At 38.8% G+C, this 22,800-nt stretch overlaps 2 protein-coding genes across 3 annotated transcripts; one reads left to right on the top strand and one right to left on the bottom strand.

Annotated features, from left to right (window-relative positions):
* The first annotated feature begins 132 nt into the window (after positions 1-132).
* On the top strand, positions 133-18,799 carry LOC113685680 (DNA replication ATP-dependent helicase/nuclease DNA2). Of its 2 annotated transcripts, none has more exons than XM_027203214.2 (19): positions 133-366; positions 486-530; positions 1,864-1,906; positions 2,672-2,712; positions 3,309-4,223; positions 4,467-5,011; positions 6,822-7,150; positions 7,556-7,780; positions 8,551-8,850; positions 9,338-9,475; positions 10,734-10,952; positions 11,460-11,918; positions 12,162-12,225; positions 12,725-12,976; positions 13,765-14,026; positions 14,820-14,948; positions 15,469-15,662; positions 16,319-16,554; positions 17,177-18,799. In XM_027203214.2, the coding sequence occupies exons 1-19, from the start codon at positions 304-306 to the stop codon at positions 17,758-17,760; spliced, it is 5,043 nt and encodes a 1,680-aa protein (XP_027059015.2). In that variant the 5' UTR covers positions 133-303; the 3' UTR covers positions 17,761-18,799. The 2 variants fall into 2 exon arrangements, with proteins under 2 accessions (XP_027059015.2, XP_089046277.1); XM_089190151.1 differs by having other exon boundaries at positions 142-366; positions 1,864-2,526.
* LOC113685668 (uncharacterized) lies at positions 18,668-21,407 on the bottom strand. Its single transcript, XM_027203203.2, has 4 exons — positions 20,993-21,407; positions 20,861-20,887; positions 20,378-20,429; positions 18,668-19,818 (listed from the first exon to the last, which is right to left on the bottom strand). The coding sequence occupies exons 1-4, from the start codon at positions 21,305-21,307 to the stop codon at positions 18,950-18,952; spliced, it is 1,263 nt and encodes a 420-aa protein (XP_027059004.2). The 5' UTR covers positions 21,308-21,407; the 3' UTR covers positions 18,668-18,949.
* Positions 21,408-22,800: the final 1,393 nt, after the last annotated feature.

Raw genomic sequence — 22,800 nt, 5'->3', positions numbered from 1 at the left:
GTGTGGGGTTTCAGCGAAATCCCCCGAGATCTCTGAGGAAGAAAGAAGAGCTTGTATTGCTGACAATCAGATTATTGTGAAGCGATTTTTCCATGAAATAGAGAGAGGATGACATTTGCTGTTTGTTACATAACGTTCCTTAGAGCACAACACAATATGGCGCTTTGGCGGGAAATTCTTGCCTCTCGAGGATTTTTCACACTGCGCCTGGTTGTTATGCTAACATTCATTTTGGAGTGTATCGAAACTAGGATATGAACATTTTTAAGAGCTTCTTTTGTTGTATTTTTCGCTGAAAAGGTTATGGGAAAACCAAAATTGAATAAGGGGGCTGGAAAGCGAGCAAGAAGCAGCTCGGAAGACGAGGTGAGACGATACAAAACGAAAGTTTTTGTGACAACACAGAGAAAAACATTGTATACATGTCGTAAGGTTTAAATTAAGTTTGCATATTTATATTTAATCTTGATTTTTAATGTATTTAGGAAAGAAATCCATCTCAGCAAACCATCAAGAGTTACTTTAGCAAGGTAAACTGACCAAAATAAAATGTGCACAACAATTCTGTTTACGTTACAAGAGCCTAACTTTTAACGTATGTTGAAACGTGTAAAGGTCTCTCGCTCACCTGAAATTCCACTGTTTTCACTTTCGGTTTCAACGCGACCGGAAGCAAATGTCTAAGAGTTTTTTGTGTTTGTTGTCCCTCAACGTAACCGTCATTGTTAAGCTTTTAACAAATATCACAAGCTGAAGGCGAGTGATGTACAAAATTTTTAAGTGTTCCGCCAAAATCCCCAATAAGTGGATTAATAATTATGCTAGTTAACGGTGGTCTTATGATTTTAAAAAAATCGTTTTGAGAGGTGCAATAACCGACAACTTTTTTGGTAGTATTTGAGTCATTTCATACCCTAGAGGCATACAGCATTTTTGAGGAAAGTTTTTCCATAAAAGCACTGTTGGGTAGATAATTAGTTAAGTGGCATAAGGATTATTGGTTGTCGACAGTTTCTTGTTCAAATTCCTCACTACATTGATACAACAAAGAGAGTCCAAGTTAAGATCCTTGGATTCTTCATCCTAAAAAAATACAGCATGATCTTTGATTTGCAAATTGTAAACAGACATCACCAGTTTACTAGGAAAAGGTACAGAGTATATGTTTATGCCTACCTTTCAAGGTATATATCGGTCAATATTCAATCATTAAACTGGGTCATAGTTACTCATTAGTTGGCTGGTCATCAACAGATTGTCTTCGAATAGTCAATGCATTGTTTGCATATGTTTAACCTCTAGGTGACCTCAAACAAACTTCACATGCAGATCACATGTTGACTAAGATATTGCAGGCTATTGATCGAATTTTTGGTGACCATTAGTAGCTATTATTTAACTGTTGTGCTACTAGCAACTATCAATGGACTCTCTGCTAACATACTGAGTAACCAGTTTATTAAGCAAGGCTACCTTGGGGTAGAAGGTACTCTTGGACATCCTTTCTTAGAATAAAGAGCCGTAAAAGTGACTAGCATCCAATTTTCCCTTCACTATATAACCCCTGAATCAAACATTTCAGACACAGGAATGAAGGAAATGATCATCAGCTAAAGAAGTTCTTGACTGTAAACCAAATTTCCTTGTCAGCATCTTAAGAGAACAGTGTGTAGAATATGCATACTGATGTAAGAGTGCAAAGGTTAAAGGGGAAGGATGGTGTTACCTTAGTTTGTTAAAGGTTAACAGAGATTTTTATGATTTACCAAACCCTCTTTCAGATCAAGGAACCACAAACAATGCTGTTCTTATGATCATAAGTTCTAAGTAACAAAGTGATAAATTATTTCTGTTACTCTGTAGGAGACCTGTAAACTTTGGACAACAGTGGGGCAGGAATCTAAAGGTTTGAGCAATTTTATCTACCATAGCAAAAAACATTTTTAGCTTGCAGTGGGATAAAGAAATACGTTACTCTCAAGGAGGTTCACAACGTTTTTTATGTTTAGTCAGGTTTCTTTATCTTTGCTGATGTGCCTCACAGTTCACAATTTGTTCTCGTGTTAGACGCAATATGTGTGACAAAACAAAATAATTTTAAATTTGGTATTTCTTTTGAGCAATTTAGATATGACATGTAAATATATACTCAAAGTTCACTTTTCCTTAAAAATCAGAGAAAAATAAGAGCACAAAAAAACCTAACTTTGAACTACTCAGTCCCGGAGATTACTATGAAAAATGTCTCCTCACTTTATTAATACTAAATCTTCATCTTCTCCTTTATCTCCTTGTTGAATTGTATGAGAATCACAAGTAATACCAGAAAGCATGTTGGTATGAACGCACAGAAAAGAAACTACAGTAGATGTCTAGACCCCATAGATCACCAGTACAATAGCTCTTATGAGTAACCTTGGTCAAGCAGATGGCTAGTTGATGGTCAGCTCACTCTGGAAAAATTTTTAGTCCATGTCTCAGTTGAGGTGTCTCCTAATTACTGCGACATGAAAAAGTCAGCTACAGGTAGTTATCAAGAGAGAAGCAGTCAGCCTTTAGAAAATTACTTGTATCAGGCTACTATAAACCAACTACTGAAGGTGTATTGACCTACATATTGATCAACTATTAGTCACTTGGTATTTTTTGTGTGTAAATCATGTCCCTGTAGGAAATGGAAAAAGGAAGAGCCTCAAATTATCAACAAAAAAGGTATGATTGAGAAAGATAAGTTAAACTAAAAAGTGCTAGAAAGATATTATTCGAATGTATAATATTTTTCCCCAAAATCCTGCTTCTAGGCCTTCTCCTTATTTATAAGCACTTCCTATACTTTTGTGAGTCAGATGAGAACTCACTCACACACAAAGGGCACTGAGACATTGAACTGTTATTGAAAGAGATTTCATCTTAATGTCAAGTCTATGTCTTTTGTTTAAAAATTTGTCATTGCAATCAAAGCTTTTATACTGCTAAAATAATTTTTAGGTAGCACCTGTGTTTTTTCATGTGAACTTTTAATCAGGGCATTTAATTTTTTATTTTACATCTTTTAAGCAGGTCACCAAATGATCCATTGTATTGGGCTGTATGAGGGCTTAAAAGAGAGATTGTTCACCAACTTAAGTAAATTCTTTTACCAGCCAATTTACAAATGGTTTCTCCTATGTGTCTAACTACATGTACTATTTGACTCACAAGAAATGGATAATGTGTCAGTTGGGTAAAGATTAAACAGAATTTTGTTTGTGATATATTTGTTTTCTTATGTAGACAGAAGTTAGAGATGAAATTCCTTTGTTTTCTAGAAAGAAGATAAACTTAACACATTGGTGACAAGAAGAAATGACAAATCAAGAAGTTCACCACAAAGTGGGAAAGGAAAAACTGATCAAACATGTTTTACAAAGATTGTGAAACAAAATGTTGTGTTAACGCCCTTGCCAAAGAATAAACAGGCAAAGAGTAATGGTGAAATGTCATCTTCCTCTTCTGAACCCAATCAGCCTCCTTATGCTCATAAGAAAAATGGATACAACAATTTTAAATTGCCATCACCAATATGCCAGCTAAGAAACAAGAAGAATACCTCAATAAATGGATCTAAGTGTAATCTTGCAGTCAACAATGTAAAAGAAATAGTTATCGAAGATGATGATTTCATTCCACCAACACCATCTCCAAATGGACAGCATAGTTTTATCAGCTGTTGTCCCGAAAGTACCCCATTGTTGCATGATGAAAGCAGAGTGTCCAAGGTTCTCAACCACTCATCTGCTGCAAATTATTACAAAACTGAGCTTAGTGAAAGAGGATCTGCTAAAATAAAAAAAACAGTCTTTGTCGGTAATGATCCTGAAGAAGCAGATGATAACAAAAGGTTACCTGTCTCAGATATATCTTCACCTCCACATAACTATGTTGAAGCTCAAATGACAACACAAGCAACCAGTCGTAAAAAGTATAAGCTTTCCAGGAAGGGGTTTAAGCCACCAAGGGTACTGTCAAGTCCAATAAAAAAGAGCAACATCAGTGCATCAGTTGATAAGTCACCAAAGAGTCAGTCACCCACAGGAAACAAAGCAGGCTACCAGAAGGAGTCTGCTTCCATTATTGCACCATCAAAGTGTGTCGTTCTAAGATCGAGAATGAAACGTTCAGCAGCCAGGGGAAGTTCTCCTATGCAGAAGAGACTCTTAACAGAATGCCCTTTGGAAGAAAAGGTAACTATCTATTTTGAATCATAATTATGTACCATAGGTAGCCTTTAGTCTATATAGGGACTGATAAACAATCAATATGTGATTGTGAGTACCTGTAAATAGCTGATTGGTAATGGACTTATCTTCAACCAGTAGGTATACAGTGGTTGACTGACACTCTACTAAATTGTCTTGAAAAGTTTTCTTAGACATTTTGGTTTCCTTTCTGGATCTATAATGGTTTTTTGTCAATTGCTGTTACAGAGTACAGTGAAATGTAACCTCTGGGACAGAATAGAAGAAGATTTACTCTCTAACTCTCCTGGAGAGAATGGAGAGAATGAAGAGCAACAAGCTGTAGATCATGAACAGTACCATCTTGCAAACCATTGGGTTGAAAATAAAAATGTGATGAAACAGTACACCATGGACACAAGCATAGGAAATTGCTCCCTTGATGAAAAATTACTGGAATGTGAAGAATTATTTGATGAAAGAAACCACGGGGAATCTTACAGTTGTACAAATACTAATTATGGTACAGAAGAGATGGAGAAGTGTGACTCAAATGTTGAAGGAGATCTAAAGAATCAATTTAGAACTCCTAACAAATCACAGTCTCATCAAATTCTGCAACCATTCAAATCTCCACCATGCAATAACTTGTCTGGGCAGTTGCTTACACCTACAAGAGCAGATGGAAATACTTCGGTGGACAGTCTTGCTGATGCTATGGAGTTGGATAATTTACTGGATGGTGTTAAATGGTCGCCTATGGTCAGCTTTCCTGAAACATTTCACATTTCAAGGTTATTGCACATACATTTCACTTCCTTCTATTGATTTTTCTAACTTACTTTTTCACTAAGAGAACAACAAGACAGTTGGACTTTGGGTAGTTTGGACAGTTTTTTCCATATCTTGTTGATTAAAAGTTATTGGTATCATCATGAAATCCCAGTTTCCCTTGCTCCAAATCTGATTGTCATAGGTTGATTAATGATGACCTGGCCTGAAATTTTTCATCCTAACCTGGATACAGTTAGATAGGAACATCATGATCAATGTTGAGGAAAAGAATTCTCAATATTTGTCTCTGGAAAAATAGAGACTCTTGAGACTTGAGAAAACAGAAATAACCATTCCTCTTGTAACCACATTTTGAGTTGATATCATAGCTCGCATTTCTGATATCTCATTAGGAGTGCAAGTTAAAGTTCCAAATAAGTGATAGCTTAGTGGTCTTAGAGGAGGTGGGAATATTTTCCTTTCCAATTTCCACCTTAGTTTCCTTTCTCCAATTGACCACCCATAAGGCAGTAATTTATCACTCTTTCCAAGCTTCTGTTGCTTTGAGTATCAAAGATGACAGCCACTCATTTTGCAGGTAAGTACTGGGCCTTTAACTGGTGAGATAAAGCCAACATATGTTTGGAATATTTGTTAGCTTATTTTCCCATCAAATATCTAAAAATTATGGGATGTAAAAGGTATGTTAGTGCACTTGTGCGGGGTTACTCAACATCATCTTGAATGTTTGCAAAGCCTAACCTCTTGTATACTTTGTCAACAATTTGCCATTAATTTTAGTAAAAACAAAAAGCGGTCCTAATGGGGGAAATACAATGACATGGTATGCCATTACATGCATGGTATGCCATTACATATTCTGCATGATGTACCATTACAAATGGCACTTGTAGTGAGCAATGAAGAAAATTAGAGAACATCTTCTTAATCTTTGGTGGGTGTATATAAACCTTGAAACCTAGGATTTTGTGTACCCACTATCACTCCTCTGGTAAAATTAATTGATGCTGTTGAGAAAATTTTTGTCCTGAATTACTTCTGAGATACTAAAACAACAAGGGTAAATGTTGGTATAAAACATGAACAGCTTCACAGAACAAAATTGAGATATTTGCCTTTACCTCGTATTCCAGCCCTTAGAGTTGTCTACCATGCACTTTTGCTCCAAATGGCATGTGTTGACAGAGTAGTTATGAAGCAATTGTCTTATGCTACCTTTGTTTGCAAGTCAAATGAGTGATGGGGAAATGTACATTCAATAATTAATGATTGAGTGATGAAAATTCAAAGCTGAGGAAACTGGACAGTTAACTCTGTTTAGTGCTCTCAGAAAGAAAGCCAAAGTAAAGACTCCTCAACTGCAAGAAGTTGATAGCAAACTGAATGAAAATTTGGAAGCTATAAACACCTGTTGAAATCTTTTTGAATTTTGAGAAAATATTCAATATTAGTGTCTCTGTATTCAAATTTTGTTTCTTTCCTTCAGACATATGTGCAAGCTGTCAAATAGCCAGTTTACAAAATTGTTGCTAATGCCATGTTCTCATTAAACAAGGCTGGACTATCTTAAAATTGTAAATGACTTAGCTGTGTATTTTAAGGAGAGGAAGAGTTTCAATTTCTTAGTTTAAACTTGGTCCTTTAAAACAATTTTTTGTTCCTGAAAAGTCCTAGAATTAGGTTTTGCAAGGTTGTATGAACCATGATGACATTTGTGAATGCATTCCCATAAAACTCCTTCAACTCCAACCATTTTATAAGGAGAGAATTATCATAACTTACTATCTATATGTATGTTCCATTTTTCAGCAACAGCAACAGCAGCTCATGTAAAGCACTCTTCTCTCCTATCAGAAACACAGAGCAGGCTAACACAATATCTAAGGATCTCCAAAATAAATGCAACATTACTCATATTACTTGTCACTCTGGAACAAAGGGCTACAGTCGTTTCTTAGTGCTGGAGGTGTCTCGCAGAGAACTACAAGGCCAGGAAGATGTGGCAAAGTATGGAAGACAATTACCAGAGAAGGTTCTTCGTTTATTTGACGAAGCGTCTGGTCAAGAAAAGTTCTGTAGTTTAAGGGAAGACTGGGAGATGAGCGAAGTTGAACCTGGTGACATTGTACATATTACAGGTGTGTATGTATTTTTTCCTTTATCTTTAATCACCAGACTTAGCAAATAGTTAATAGCAACTAAGCTAGCACAAACTTGTCCTGATAAGTTTCCAACACTAATTTCAGTTTATAATGCTGAACCACATTTGATATTGGATCAAGTGTTTAAATTTGTGATCTCTAAACAGGGTCAGCTGTTCAAAGGGCAGATAATGTTATCCAACTGATAAATCACTATTCAGTGGATAAGTGTTAACAAAACATACTGTGCTAACCTCTGGATAGTGATCTATTTGACGGATAGTGTTATCCATCCTTTGAAAAACCAGGGCTAGTTCTAAAGCTTCACCAACCCTTTACTTTTTCCTAATATTGTTTTCCATAGACACCACATAATTTCAGATGTAATGTTTTCTTTGACAGGATCATTTAACTCTTCAACAGCAACATGTATCCTTGATAACTCAACTGAACACTATCTTGTCATTCACCCTGATACTTTGGTATCTGGAACTACCGTTTCCATGGCAACCAAGTGTTTAAGGCAGGGCATACTCAATGAGCAATTTCGCACTGAAAGCCAAAGTGAGGCAATGTTGATTGGAACACTTCTTCATGATCTGTTTGATTTGGCCATGGAGTTTAAGGGTTAGTACTGCTGAATTTTATGCTCAAATTTCAGCAAGAAGATGTTACAGATACATGTTTGTCTTTTCATTTGTATTTGTTCTTTTTAACCCCAAGACTATTGTACATTATGGAGTCCTTAGAGTATCTGTAAGTTGCTGGGTTTGAGTGTTTGTTAAAAAATGCAGAAGCAGGAAAATTTATTGAAAAAATAGGAGAATATTCTCCATCTCTTGTATGAAAAAAAAAGCTCAGGCTTGAGAATTCTCAATAGAAGACTTAGAATTTCACTGTTGTTGGTGCTTAATAAGCACTGTGCAAGGTTTTTAATAAGAGTATTATGTCACCAAAGGTTCTTCTTGCCATATTTACATTTGGGATAGTTTCCTTATCAAGCAGGTGGTTCTTAGTGAAATCCACAGTTAATTCAACTGAAAGGAGAGATTTGAAATGTTTTCACAACATATGTTCGAATTAGGGCTAACAAACAATCCCCCCTCTTTTGGGTAACCCTGTCAAGTTTTCTCCATGCACTTTCTCTGGGAAACATCGCACTTAAAACATTTAAATGAAATCGTTCGCTATGTACAACGTTGAAGTTTTTGGCAAATTTTCCAATAATAGTGCACAAGTAATTCAAGAAACCTTTTTTCTTCTTTTACATGTATTTTCATGCTTCTTGTTATGTGTTAAATATTTTTTGTCTTCCAATGTTTTACCGTAAACTGCACGTTCATGCAATTGATTTTCTAGTTATTATTCTGTTGTAAAGTCGCTTTGTCTCTTTAAAGAATTTTCTCCAGATGCACTTTTAACAAGAGCTAGAGGGCTTCTCCAGAGGCTTTCTTACTTGGATGACTTCTACAGCCTGGGACAGACAGAGAGTTGGGCCCTGGAAAAACTGAAGGAACATATTCCACTTCTCTGTGACTGGGCCAAGAAGTTTGTGGTTCCTTTTCCCCAACCTGATCTGGGGGCTATGGATTTTAAGACCCCTGAATTCCCACATCAGACTGAGCAACCAAGTGTTTGTGTGTCAGCACTGAAAGACATCGAAGAAAATATCTGGTCACCGCGGTATGGACTTAAAGGTTGGTATTTTCTTCTCCTTCTTCCTCGTTTTCTTATTCTTTTTCTTCATCTTCTCCACAGTCTCTCTCTTTGCTTTTCACTATGCATTTTTACATTTCTGAACTCATTGGAATAGTTTAGTCCCAACATATTTCTTATACTTTTGACCAGAATGTACTCTTTTTATTCTCAAGCAAATACATTCACATGAGGTTTTGAGCTTGGCTTTATTTTGAAAGTGTGAGCTTTTTGAACCCAGAAATAGCCTACGTCATAAGTCTCTTTGTACCACAATATCCCATATATATAAACCACGAATATAAGCGTTTCTTCTGAAAAGTTAAATAACAGTTACAACTATTTTAACCGTCTTGGTATAGTTTCATTCTTTTTTACGATCCAATAATTTTTATTAAACATTTTCTTGGATTTTATGGTTACTTTCTGGATACAAAAACTCGACAAGGAAAACCGTATGAACAGAACGGTTTGCATCTTTGTTTTTAGGGAAAGTGGATGCCACCGTTGAAGTTAAAATTGATCGAAGACCTAAAATAAAACGGCACAGGCCTGATACAGGAAATCAAGTACAGACCAGAGTGATGCCATTGGAATTGAAGACTGGGAAAATGTTCACTAAACTAGGTGGGATTTAAAAAAACAAACAAACAAACAAACAAGCAAGCAGAAAAATACGATACCAACTTTCATAAAAGTGTTGCGAGATGATTTTATGCATGGTTGGTAAAGGCAACACAGCAGTCAAACCTCTGACTTGCGCAAGGGGATTAATTCTGGTCTTCTGCACGCCCATTTCGCGCAAAATTTCAAAGGAAAACACAAAGCTTATTTGACTAGGGGCATCAAGTTGATTTGTCTCTTATTTTGAACTTTATCACAATCAACTTGACGGAATGGTTGTGTTCAACTTTCTAGGACAACCTGGGTCTCGCAACTTGAAAGCACGCCGCCTAGCCATTGCAAAGGTCGCAGATGCGCAGAAGTCTAACTGCTGTGTTACTTAAGTCTAGGGGTTGCAGTATGTCAGCGGCACTCTCAAAACCAAACATTCATAGTGTACTCCTTGCGAGGTAAACTTCAGCAAGATACGTTAACTTCTTGGCTCTAAGGAGGATGTCGCGATTTCGGCCAAATCCCAAGTTCATTTGCGTCTTGTATGCAGCTAGGATAAGCGACGTTAAAAGCTTCCTGTATTGCAAAAGAACATGAAGCTCATTCCTAGATACTTAAGTGGTCATCTTCAGAATGCATAATATTCACGAGTGATAAGAGGGGGCCTACTGAGATATAGCTTTTAGCAATTTAATTTTTTGTTATGGCTAGAGCTTTTAGAGATAAAGTGACGATAAATCAATGTATCATATCTTTCTCTTCTCCACCTTTTGAACATTTTTGAAGATCGATTTCCTGCGTAGAATATGGAGGAATCATCAAAAGGGATGAGCGTGAACTTAGCTGCACTCGAGATGTTACTAAACAAAAAATATTTAGCGTAGCACTTGGTACAAAACATAGTGATACCGCTTCCAAAGGAGCATGGGAAACCTCTTAAACAACAATAGGTTAACTAATGGGTTTAAATCTTAAACTTACAGGAGTGATCAACATCTAATTACTTGCAATATCAATGAATTATTCAATAAACTAATGATGAGATCAGATAAACGTATCAGCCTGAGAGTATTTTCAATATTGATGAGATACTAAATTCTCATTATTAATCGCGAAGGAAATGTGTAACACGCCCAAGGGAAAATTACAGATAATACTTTGAGAGTTAAAAAGTTAGATCTCAGCTAAATGTAACTCCTGTCGACTAAGTTGTAGCTGTTATCTATATATTTTATGTATTGATTATTTTCCTTATCATTTGCATCACCAGGATCGATCGAGCACCGAGCACAGGTGATTCTGTACACTTTACTCATGTCTGATCGATATTTTCAAGCAGTTGACGCAGGGTTACTATTTTACATGAAGGCAGCTCATATGCTTAGTGTTCCGAGTTTCCTTCACGAGAGGAGAGCTCTTATCATGAAAAGGAATGAAGTTGCACGCTACTTGACACTGAACAGGGCCGGGGCCACAGGATCTATGCCAGGTTGGTAGAGATGAAGCTCACAATCTGTACGTTTATTGCTCACTGAGCAATAAACGCAGGCAATGGAACAAGCTTCTGTAAGCACCTTGGTCAGTAACACGTAAGTTGTTGTAAAGCCATCGAGTACAAATGATGGTGGCCTAACTAGTGGCCAGTGCGCTGTACTCCGGGTCGAGAGGTCCTGGTTCGAGACCCGGGCAGGTCATTGTGTTGTGTTCTTGGTCAAGACACTTTACTCTCAGAGTGCCGCCCTCTCCACTCAGAGTATAAATGAGTACTGTCGATTGTCAGGGAAGCCTGATGAAATGCTGGGGGGTACCCTTGCGATGGATTAGCTTCCCATTCGGGGGGGGGGGGGGGAAGGAGTCGTAATACTCCATGTCGCTTCATCGATTTGGAAACCGGGATAAGCTCCAGCTGGGTGGGTCAATGGGCTCGAGTAGAGACTTAACCTTTTTTTTTAACTTTGTCTTAATGACATAAACGTATGTTTTTTTTATCGCTTAGCAATGTTGAAAGATCACAACACCTGCAAGCGATGTCCTCAGGTTCAAAACTGCACCACTTTTCACAAAGCAGTCGAGCAAGGAGACGGTGTAACAAGTGGTCTGGGATCATTATTTAGAGAGATGACCGAACACATGTCCAGAACCTACGTACGCTACTTTAGAGACTGGTATAAACTGGTTTGTCTGGAAGGTAAGGAGATGGAACAAAAAAGAAATCAGAACGAGATTTGGTGTTTGGACGGAAGCGCAAGGGAAAAACTTGGTCGCTGTTTTAGCGGGATGGTACTGAAGTCATGTGGTTATGACATTGTACAAGGGGGCAGTCATTATTACAGACACAAGTTCGAGCGCTGTGCAGATCATCCTAGCGTGATGTCATTACAGGATGTGCCAATTACATCGGGGGACCGTGTGATTTTAAGTGAAGAGAATGGTGGAGCCACAGCTGTCGCGGCAGGTAGGTTTGCACAAATTGAAATTCTTATAATTTATAGGATCAGTCCTTGAACAAACAAACTACTTTAGATCTCTTGGCAAAGCGAGATTGTGCCATCCATTTGTCGTGGTTATTAAATTATTATGGCGCAGAAATAACATTAAGCTGATTCATTTTCAGAGCTTGTCGAAATTGTAGAGTTGTGCGTAAACGAAGTTGCGTTAATTTCTGAACTTGCAGCATTTTATGGTTCCTTCTACATAGGGTACATACATGAGGTGAAGAAGAGCGAAGTTGTTGTCTCACTAGACAGAGATTTGACTAAAAGGTAAAGAATTCAAGTAAGGTTTCATAATAGAAATATTAAAAAAGGATGAGATTTAAATGCGAATCTGTTAAGGTTAATGTTTGTGCCAGAAAAAGCAGTTCATTTGAACCGGGTTTCTTTCCTCGTTTTTCTAATGCAAAATCAATGGGAATTGTTCAGTGGTGAGGTGAATAACAAGGTATGTTCTAAAACCTGGAACTTGCCGGAACACCGCGGAATCAAAAAAAAAAAAAAAAAAAAAAGAATAAACATAAAACTTGATTAAAAAATAGTTTAAAAAATATGAGGAAAAAACTCAATATACGTGTTGCTCGCGCTCTTCGTGCGTCAAGTACGCCATCTTGGTTTTCGCTGACCATGGAGAATGGTGGGATTTCGGGTTTAAGCACGTGTAGAATAACAACGTCAATAAAGTCGTTCACAATACATATTTTCCTAAAAACTTAAACGGGAAATGTTAGCACTCAATCGCTGATGAGTTCACTACTTGCACCTACAGTTATGATACACACACTAAAGAAACAAGCTCCAAACACTATCGCCTTGACAAAGACGAGGAGTATAGCACTCAAACAACTCTGTGGTCCAACATGGCAAAGCTGTTCAAAGGTGACTCTGACAGAGACGCTCAGCTGCGTCGCCAAATCGTAGACTTGGGACCACCGGTGTTTTCAAGGGAAAGACGGAACGACACAGTGACCATGTGCAGTCAGACATCAGATATCGCTCAGTTCTTCTCACAACAATCACCGTAAGTGTTGCTCTCGCTTGATAGAGAAAATAACATTTGAATGTCAAAAGTAACGCGGAATTATTGGCTTCTCCCTTTCCCGCCCTGTAATTGAGAAAGAAATCACGATCCTTTTTGCTAATTAAAAGCAAAGCCAATTGAAATCATTCGTAACTTGGTCATTCGCGTTTCCCGCGCTACATACGGTCCACTTATTTATACTTTGTGTTCTTATTGAATCCTTTTGATATTTTACTTCTGATTGTGCTCGTAAAAGCTTTGGTTTTTCCAACACTCAGTAAATTTCGCCTCTTTCCGCGATAGGGCCTTTGCTTGTATGGAAGCTTTCTCCGGGCGAGCGGGGGCAAACGATAAGCGAATGCGAAGGGCGAGGAAGGGAGTGCGAAAAAATTGTTATGATCAGTATTTTATTTTTTTGCGCTCCTCTTCTTGCGTATGTCTTGCGCTTCGCACTTGCCGTGCGTTTGCCTCTACTCGCCTTAAAAATGTAATATTGATCCAGTTATGCAGGCGTTTTGGAATGTGGCTGTAGAGACAAAATTGTAATGGGGTAAAACTGGTTAATTAAAGTCCAATAATACACACAAAGGTGCGGAAAATGTGAGGGACGCTACGTCTTCTCCACCAGATGAAGAAGTAGCCGATGAAAGAAGAAACAGTTCATGGCTACTAACGAGGTATAAACGACGTAGTTTCACTGCCATTGTCGCATTGGTGCGCATTCTGTGGCTGTAACACACTCTTTTACAATTATCGACAGAGATTTAGTTGAAGCTTGTTATGTACAGGTCTCAAAGCAACAAAAGCCAGAAGTCCTTGCTGGACCCAGCTGTGGAGTCTATCCTTCAGGAGCTGAACTCAGGGCAACGGAAGGCGGTATCTAAAGCCCTTGCAGCCCATCACTATGCGCTGATCCTAGGTATGCCAGGAACAGGAAAGACGACCACCATCTCCTGCTTGGTTCGTGTGCTGGTGGCAAGTGGTAAATCTGTTCTACTCACTAGTTACACCCATACTGCTGTGGACAACATTTTACTCAAGCTTAAAGAGGTTTGTCAGTGGTCTTGTATACTTTACTTGATTTACTGAGGCCAGCCTAATTTTTCAGAATTGGGAGGCAATTTCCGATCTATGAAAACTCTCACTTTCAGAATGAGCCCAGTTGTAAAACCATGCCAATGTATTAGAATGCTTTGTGTGTGTGTAAAAAGTTGTTTTTCACATTTGAAGTTCCACATTTACCCTCGTTTTAATCAAGGTTTTAGTATTTCTGTAATGACCTGCTGTAGCTATTATACATTTTTATAGCCAGACGAAATGATTTAATTGTGATAATGATATGGATTGTTTAAAGATTATTCTTTGTAGGGGATTTTCTCTCTTGTGCTTGTTTTGGTTCATTGTTTACTTCGAATGTTTGGTACTCAATTATCAAGAGAAGCTCGTTACTTGGCCTAACAATAGTTGAGTAGATTAAGCATTATCCGGGCTCTATCAAGCTGCGCAAACCTCACCATTAATAAAAACTTTAAGTGGTCTGTGTTTGTGTATTCCGGGAATTCTTGTGTTCATTATCTCTTTAATAGCGAAGTCAGTGCACCAGTGGATAAGTAAATAGGAATGAATTCAAGGTACATTGTATTTGTTCACTCATAATTTCAAAATATTGTCTAGAAATAGGTGATTACAAAGCGATAAACTTATCATGTAAGACCAACTTCTCCTTATATATTTTCAAGAAAATATATGGCTGCCTGGAGGGAGAACTCAGTTCTAATCAAATTTTTGTAGTTAAAGAGTTAGATGTGAACTCTGATCTTCTTTCCCATGTCTTTCCTTTCAGGCAAACATAGATTTCCTTCGTCTTGGCCAGATCCATAAAATTCTTCCCAAAATTCAATCATACAGCGCGCACCGGGCAGCTGCTGGCATCAAAACTGTCAATGAACTAAGGAAGTTATACGAGTCCAAGGTAATATTACTGTTCAACAACAAGAAACTGAGCATACAGAAGTTACCGTAAATGCACCAATGGACCCCCCCCCCCATAAGCCTTTCTCGTCCCCCCTTCCCCCTATAAACAAAATTTCTAAAATAGGAGTAGCATTATTAGTCAATTTAGATAGCAAGTGTTTCAGTTCAAAATTTACTAGCGTTTTAAAGCCTCAACCAAAAAATGCGTACTAATACGCCCAACGTATACAATTGTTATATGGCGAAGAAATACATTAACGATTTAGACTTATTTTTATCAGTGTCCATAGTAATCTGGCGCTGAATTGGTTTTGTGCAACTAAAGTCTCTGAATGGTATATAATTTTTACGCCAACCTTCAAACCAATCAGATACAAAACTAAAACCAATTAAGACCTGGTTGCACGTGCTTTCCTACACTATAGACATTTTGTACATATTTATCTTACGATATAAGCCATTTTTCAACGACAATATAGTTGTATAAAGTATTAGTTTCTGCCGTTTTTTTTTTCTAGTCCGTAGTGGCGACCACCTGTTTGGGTGTAAAACACGCCCTCTTCTCTCAACGCTCCTTTGACTACTGTATTGTGGACGAGGCTTCCCAGATCACCCAACCAGTGTGTATTGGTCCTCTAAGGCACGCCCGTGTCTTTATCTTAGTGGGTGATCATTATCAGCTGCCACCCTTAGTGCAGAGTGTAGAAGCTAGGTAAGTTAAACTTTCCATCTCATTTTTCGCATATTGCATAAAACTGGCAATATATTTCTTCATTTGCTATAAAATTAGAGCCATATTTCTTTACTGCGAAAAACGATGGAACGATCGACTCTTTATGAGCTATTGGCTTCATTCATAACGTTAGTAGAATCTAAACGAGGAACCCCTAGAGATGTGATTGGCATCTCTCCACTGATGTATTTTCTGGGGTCCAAACTCTAGGGTTGCACTAACCCTTTAGCGCTCCAAGCTCTCTTTACCATACAAACCTGGGGTTGCATCAACTTACAATAAGTAGAATCGTATCAAGGTACCACGTTACTAAACCAGCTCTACCATCAAGCATAGGGTCGTAATGAGTGATTAATGAATAAAGCAAACTCTAGAATACTGATATGACTCTTTACTTACGTATCAGCATACAGATGTGGTGCGAGTTGCCAAACCTTAGGAGAGCTATGTTCGAAACGTTATTACATTCTTGATTTTATGGCAATGAGAAAATAATTTAACAAGTTCTACGGAAATGTTTTAGTTCCCTGCATAGTTTCAGGGGGTAGTTGAGAAGTCCATGCTCAAATACCAGCCTACCCAGCAACCTTAGCGTATTGGCTAAATATACTTGAACGTTTTTGCTCCATCTACAGAGAGGGTGGTATGGACGTAAGTCTGTTTAAACGCCTTTCAGAACGACACCCACACGCGGTTGTTAGCTTAGAGCATCAGTATCGAATGAATGAAGACATCATGGAGCTGTCGAACACACTGATCTATGAACACAGGCTTAAATGTGGTACGCAAGGCGTGGCAAGGGCAGTCTTGGAGCTGCCGAACTGGGACGAATTTGTTTGTTATATGAAGGAGAATACGGCCAATATCAAAGGTATGCGACACTGATGTTCTCAATTCTCTACTGTAATTTGCGTTGGTCGATGTTCATTTTGTTTCTATGTGGCAAGGTATATATTAGCTCTTAAAGTATTATACATTGGGGCCCCCACAATTTTTTTGTTCGGCGAGCGGATCTTTCTCTTTCGGTAAGAGTATACCGTAAAAAATTATCTAAAGAGGTCCCCGTACACTTATCGGGGTAATTCTTAGTGATTATTAGCTGCCTTCCTTGCCGAAAAATTCGAGTGCTGAACAAGCGATAGACAAATCGGGATAGAAAATTACAATCAATTTTAACTTTTCAACTTGAGGCGTAACATCTCTAATATTCTCCTCACTCGCAAACTAAAAGTATAAAACATACAAGTCTCAGTAATTGTAGGTCAGGGGTATTATAAACACGTCATCCAAACTTTGAAAGGATTTACTCGAATATTTATCCATTCTCTCCCCCTACAATCGCTGAAAAAGATTGTTGAGACAAATTTTATTTTGGACGAGGAGAACTCAAAGGAAGCAACACTGAACGGAAGTACGGTGCCATTTAAGCATGTATAAGGAAAATAACTGAAACTTTATCTGAGATATTTTAACAGATTTTTCCGCGTTTGTAGGTAACTGGATACTAGACACACTCTTGCCCAGTCGACCGGTGGTGTTCTTAGACACGGATAGGGTCCCCGCGCCTGAGTCTCGTTCAGAGCACTTGGTGTCAAACGAGACAGAGGCCGCGATCGTTCACCAACTAGCTTGCGCACTCTTGAAAGCCGGCCTCCAGCCTGCATCACTCGGTATAATCTCTCCGTACAGGCACCAACTCAAGCTCATAACGCAGATTTTTCATCAAGACGCCGACACCAAACAAAACGAAATCGAGATCAACACCGTGGATAAATATCAAGGTCGAGATAAGGCCTGCATCATTGTGTCTTTAGTTCGTAATAACGAGCACTCCAACGTGGGAGACCTGCTAAGGGATTGGCGCCGAGTTAACGTGGCGGTAACTCGTGCGAAGCGGAAATTGATTTTGATTGGTTCGCTCATGACACTGAAAGGTAGCTTGCTACTCCAGGAGCTTTTTGACCTGCTGGAGCTAAAAGACTGGGTGCAAGTTCTACCTTACGATGGGCAAAAGATGTTCGAGTTTTTGACAAAATCTTTCCAGACTTCTCCCGGTAAGAGCCTGGAAACCCAGTGAACCTACGAAAAGAATTTAAAGTATTTGCCAAACTTTTGGCGTAGTCATTACTCGCAAATTGATGCTTCAATTTATTAATTGCTAAGGATTGGTTATCGCTTGTCGAATGATAATTTTTGTGTGGTAAAATTCCTTGTTTCGTTGTTTGTTACATTTTTTCGCTGGCCAAAGAATATTTGTATTGAGTTTATTATCACATCGTAATTTCAGATATGTTAACATAACTGTCAGTTAACGATGACTTGTATAGTGAAACGGAAAGGTCTGTCACGTTCTTTTCTGTATGTATTGTATCCTCCTTGCCGTGATGGTTTAAGACCCATAAAGAGGGTGCTGAATCGAAACGCGCCAGGGATTTTCCAGGCAAACTCAGAAATATTGACAGATTCTGTGTTCTCTAAATTTTGTAAAAGTGACTCAGCCCACTGTTACGTCTTTGGTTCACAAACGCCATCGGACATTCCGCGAACAAAGCTAGTACTGATTTAAAACTCACCAATCCGAGGAATTTTTCAAGGATCTTCCTTAGAATAAAGAAAGACATATGCATGTAGCAGCAAGCTTACCCCTAAGAAGTACGCGGCCGTTGGTTGTTTCTTGCTACTAGCGGCGAGAATGGGTAACGTTAAGCACTAACGTCTATGAATTGCCAAGTAAGTCCGTCTGATATCCAATCTCCGTAAAGTCTTCGTGAGCCCAATGTTCGGGAAACCTATAAAGCCAACCAGTGCGCTCGTGAGCCAAATCCTCGACTGGTTTCCGTCGCCAGTCAAGAATGAGACCATCGACGGCATTGACTCGTTATTTCTCGCCACTTGTTGAATACCTTTTGTGGTATTGGAATTGATTCTGCTTCCACAAAAGATTATCACAATTACTTTCAATAAAACCAATCAAAACATCGAGTAAACAGAAGCAGTGGTTTAATCTTAACTAAACATGAATCATCATTGACAAGCTGCTTACAGCTATAAGCCGTTATCTTTTCTGTTTCCTTTTAACCAACTTTGATTGAAAATAAAGTAAATTATTTCGTTCAAAGTTAACTTTACCCGTCGGGTCCCAAAATATAACAATCATTTAGTTTCTTCATGAAATCAAGATACTTTAATACTCAAAGGATTATATGAAGTAACGTTTAGTTTATTTTCCCGAACATGGAATCTCGTTGATACTATTGGTAACACTTTTAGTTGGCCTTATGAACAAGAGTGATGATGACTTTCCCATCTCCTTGTTTCACACCCTTTCCCTTTTCCTGATCGGAGCCGCCGTTGAAAGACCCTCCCCCTCCAGCGATGGTATATTTGCGATCCTTTACAACGCCCCCGCCCGAGTACCCACCGCCTGCGCCAGGATAACGATATGCCGCTCCACCTCCCCCAAATCCCCCAAGTCCTCCACTTCCCCCGTATTTCAGTCTTCCTCCTTCTCCACCGACTACAAAACGCTTTCCCCCTTCAGCAAAGTTTCCTGATTCTCCATCTTCTTTTAAGCCACCTCCCGCCCCGCTTTCAAGAGAGCCTGAAGGATATACCCGATCATATAATTCTCCCCCAGCTCCTTCAGAACCCCCATGTCGGGAGCCAGTTCCGGTGATTTGCCCAGGGTCTCCATCCTTCGTTGTCCTCCAATATGCATAGCCTCCACCCCCACCCCCGGCAATGATGAATGGAATATCTGATAAAGAGGTAATAAAAGTACCCCCTCCCCCTGCCCCTGGTAAATTCGCGCCTGTGTTACTTCTACCACCTGTTTGGCCCACAAGTATTTTAAGGGTTGTTCCGCGAGTAAGATTGAAAGTTCCTTTCATATAGGCGCCTTTCCCACCCGCAGCTATGCGACGGTCCCCTTGACCGTAACCGCCTTCACGGCCATCAGCTCCAGATGCTCCCCAGGCCTCTATGACGTAAGACCCAGTAAGCGGTACTTGCCATAATTGGATACCGTTTTGTAACGTCACCTTGCCCTCTAGTTGGGTACCTTGATACCCGTATGTGAATTTTGGACCTGTAGGACCCAGTGCACCAAGAGTCGTGAATGTGAAATTGGTACGGGCTGCCATGAAAGAAAGAGGCAGACGTTAAATCGAAGAAAGTTTCTTCCATTACTATCTTATTATTACCTTCCAGATTAAGAAAGTCTCTATATCATTTTGTTAAGGTCGTTTTATCAGGTGAAACCAAGTCTGCACATGCTTCAGGCCTGCGTACGGTATACTCCTTTCAGCGAAAACTGACATGCATCCTACTTGCGATTTTCGTTCACCACATAGTGACACAAAAAAAAAACGTCGTGGAATGTTGGAAAATGTTTTTGACCCTATTGACGTATAGCAGCAGCGAATGCTAAATGTTTTACTCTCGGCGAGAAAGGCAACCAATTAAGTTCTATTTTAATGATCTTCGAAAAAACTGGGTGTAGATTTGAACAATATGTCTCAGGTGATGATATAGGGTGTTTTGATGACGACCTCTTTCAGTTTTATTTGCAAATAATGCAGGTCCTATCACTGGTTTAAATCAGTGTTGACACAGCAGTTCCCTGTATGACAGCCTCTAAATAAGCACATTCCCAAAGGATTGTTTTTTATTTAATCAACTCCCTAACATTTTACCTTCAAGTGTGTTGTTGCTCCCTATTGATGAGTCTTCTGTACAGTGTTTACCCTGAGAAGACATTAGATCTACGTAAATAGATACCCTATTCTCCAAACCTGAGCTATATTTGCATGGCAAGTATATCAAGTATACCAAGGTTGAATTTTAAGATCTGTCAGTAGGTGATTCAAATTTGTAGCCAAAACCGTGTAGAATTTACAAAAGTTTTCACCTGCTTGAATCCTCTTCATTAAATATAGAATAGAGCCTTTTCGCTTGCAACCCCTAAAGATTATTGATCATTTCAGGTTTTACGAACTCAAAAGTTTTTGTCCAATTACTTGCAAAAAAATTGTGTAACATATTTTTTCATTTGCAGGCAATCCTGGGTAATACTTGGCAAAATAACACGCTTATGCCCGAAATAACGCTACGCTGTATTTTGTTTTTGTTTTCGTTTTTTTTTTCTGCCATATAGTCAAACACTTTCAAAAGCTAACCTTGGAGTTTGAAGGCCTATAATGTGCCTGCAACAAACGAAAAAGAAATATAAAAGGAACAGTATTACCTTACAGCATCAATGCAAAACGACATGAATATACTTCAAACACATGAAAGCTTTGATATCATACCGTGAGATTAATCAGCTCAGCAAAGATGAATCCCGACGTAGGTACGAGAGAAGTATAACCACGGGAATCCGTGCCTTTGTCGTTCAATTCGCAAACCATATTTCCTTCGTTGTTTCTGTAATTCAACGAGCGGCAAATATGACGTCTTTTCAGGCAGAGCTGTGCACATGATAAAACACTTGGTGCTTTCCGTCGATCTATGACATGACCGACGAGGTGGAAACCCTCCTTTATCTGCAAGGAGGATAAGAGGCTCTGGCTTCTTGGTGGAGATGAACACAATATAACTATCTGTAATAAGATGGCAAGATTCATACTAAGAACTTAAGAAGAAGAGAGTGAATTTCCCTCGCGACATTTCAAGGGAGTAACAGCGATTCATTTCATGATGCTTTATACAGGTGTGGGAGCTAATATCATTCATTGCACGAGTTAAGTTTACCCAGTGATATAGTCGCAAGTTCGTTTTCGGCTCAATAATTGAGCTGTTGATGACGTTTTCAACAACTGTGTGGTTAATAGAGCAACATTGTCATGTTGTGTCATTGTCAAGTTTGTGGCACCAAAGTAAGGATTGAATTTCATATCTCATTCCGAATCAAGGTGATTTTTCTAAAACATTCTGGTGTGTGACTTTCAGCCAAATTTCTATATTATTTTATAGCCTTTTCGCGTTTCGATCCCCGTTGTATATTTAAACAATAGCCTTTATTTGGCTCGAAAATAAGCTCGGATATTTGGCCGCGGACATAATCTGTTCCGAGACGCGAACAGTTTTCCGAGAGCGAGGAAAACTGTGAGTTACGCGGAACATATAATGTCCAAGGACAAATACACGACCATATTTCCATACAACAGCTAAGCTCTCGCTCATCTTGAATTTAATGTTAACACAAAGACTGTTATCCTTGTGGACGTGAAATCGGCAGGCTACGGGGTACGAACTGACAGTAAATTTGAACTGCAGTTAAATGAACCTTTTTGGGAAAAAGTCAAGCAACCAGGAAAAAGTTTTCACCGAAGTGGACATTTGTCGATGGATGTTAAGAATCTGCGCAAATAGTGATTATTCACAATAAAAAATTAAAAAAAGTGAAGTGGGGCTTCCTCAACCTGACATTGATCAAGCAGCGCTGAGTCTTTTTTCCTCTTGAGGACTCGAAGAAAAAAGAATTGCGAGGCCAAACTGTCTGACACTGCACAGGAGAAATCGGCTATACAGTCTAACCTGTGCTCCGCGTTTACAGAATAAACGTGTGTCTTCTTTCGTTCACGAGAATGAACGAACTTTCGACCGAAAATGAACATATCTATTTTAATTGTTTACTTTTATCTCCCTTTCATCTCCTTTATCTCCCTTCGTTGCTTGTGATACAATAATCATTATTGGAAGGAATCCTTCTCTAATCGTTTTTTACAGATTTTTTTATTCTTTGACAGCAGTACAGTTTATCAGCAACTTTGATGTTTGAAGAAAGCGACAAAAGTTTTGAGTCTGTAATACATGTTTCGACAGAAACTTCTGTCATCTTTACAAAGCGTTGGAAGTTGAATTTATAGTAAGTAAACAAATGCTAATTATGATAAATGGTGACAATGCCTGTTACGTCGGTGAAACGTGCCAGCATTTTTCCACACGTGTCAGAGAGCACTTAGTCAGTGACAGGGCCTCTCACGTTTTCAAAGCATCTGCAAGATTCTGCACATTGTCGCGCTTTGTGTTCAGCGGTTAGCTCCCATGTTTTGAATCACGCATGTAACGGTTTTCAACTTAAGATAAAAGAGGCTATTCATATTCAAAGAGAACA

This window comes from Pocillopora damicornis, chromosome 12 (genome assembly GCF_964200805.1).
Source record: "Pocillopora damicornis chromosome 12, jaPocDami1.2, whole genome shotgun sequence".
NCBI lineage: Eukaryota > Metazoa > Cnidaria > Anthozoa > Scleractinia > Pocilloporidae > Pocillopora > Pocillopora damicornis.
This window is presented reverse-complemented; position numbering and strand designations above follow the sequence as displayed.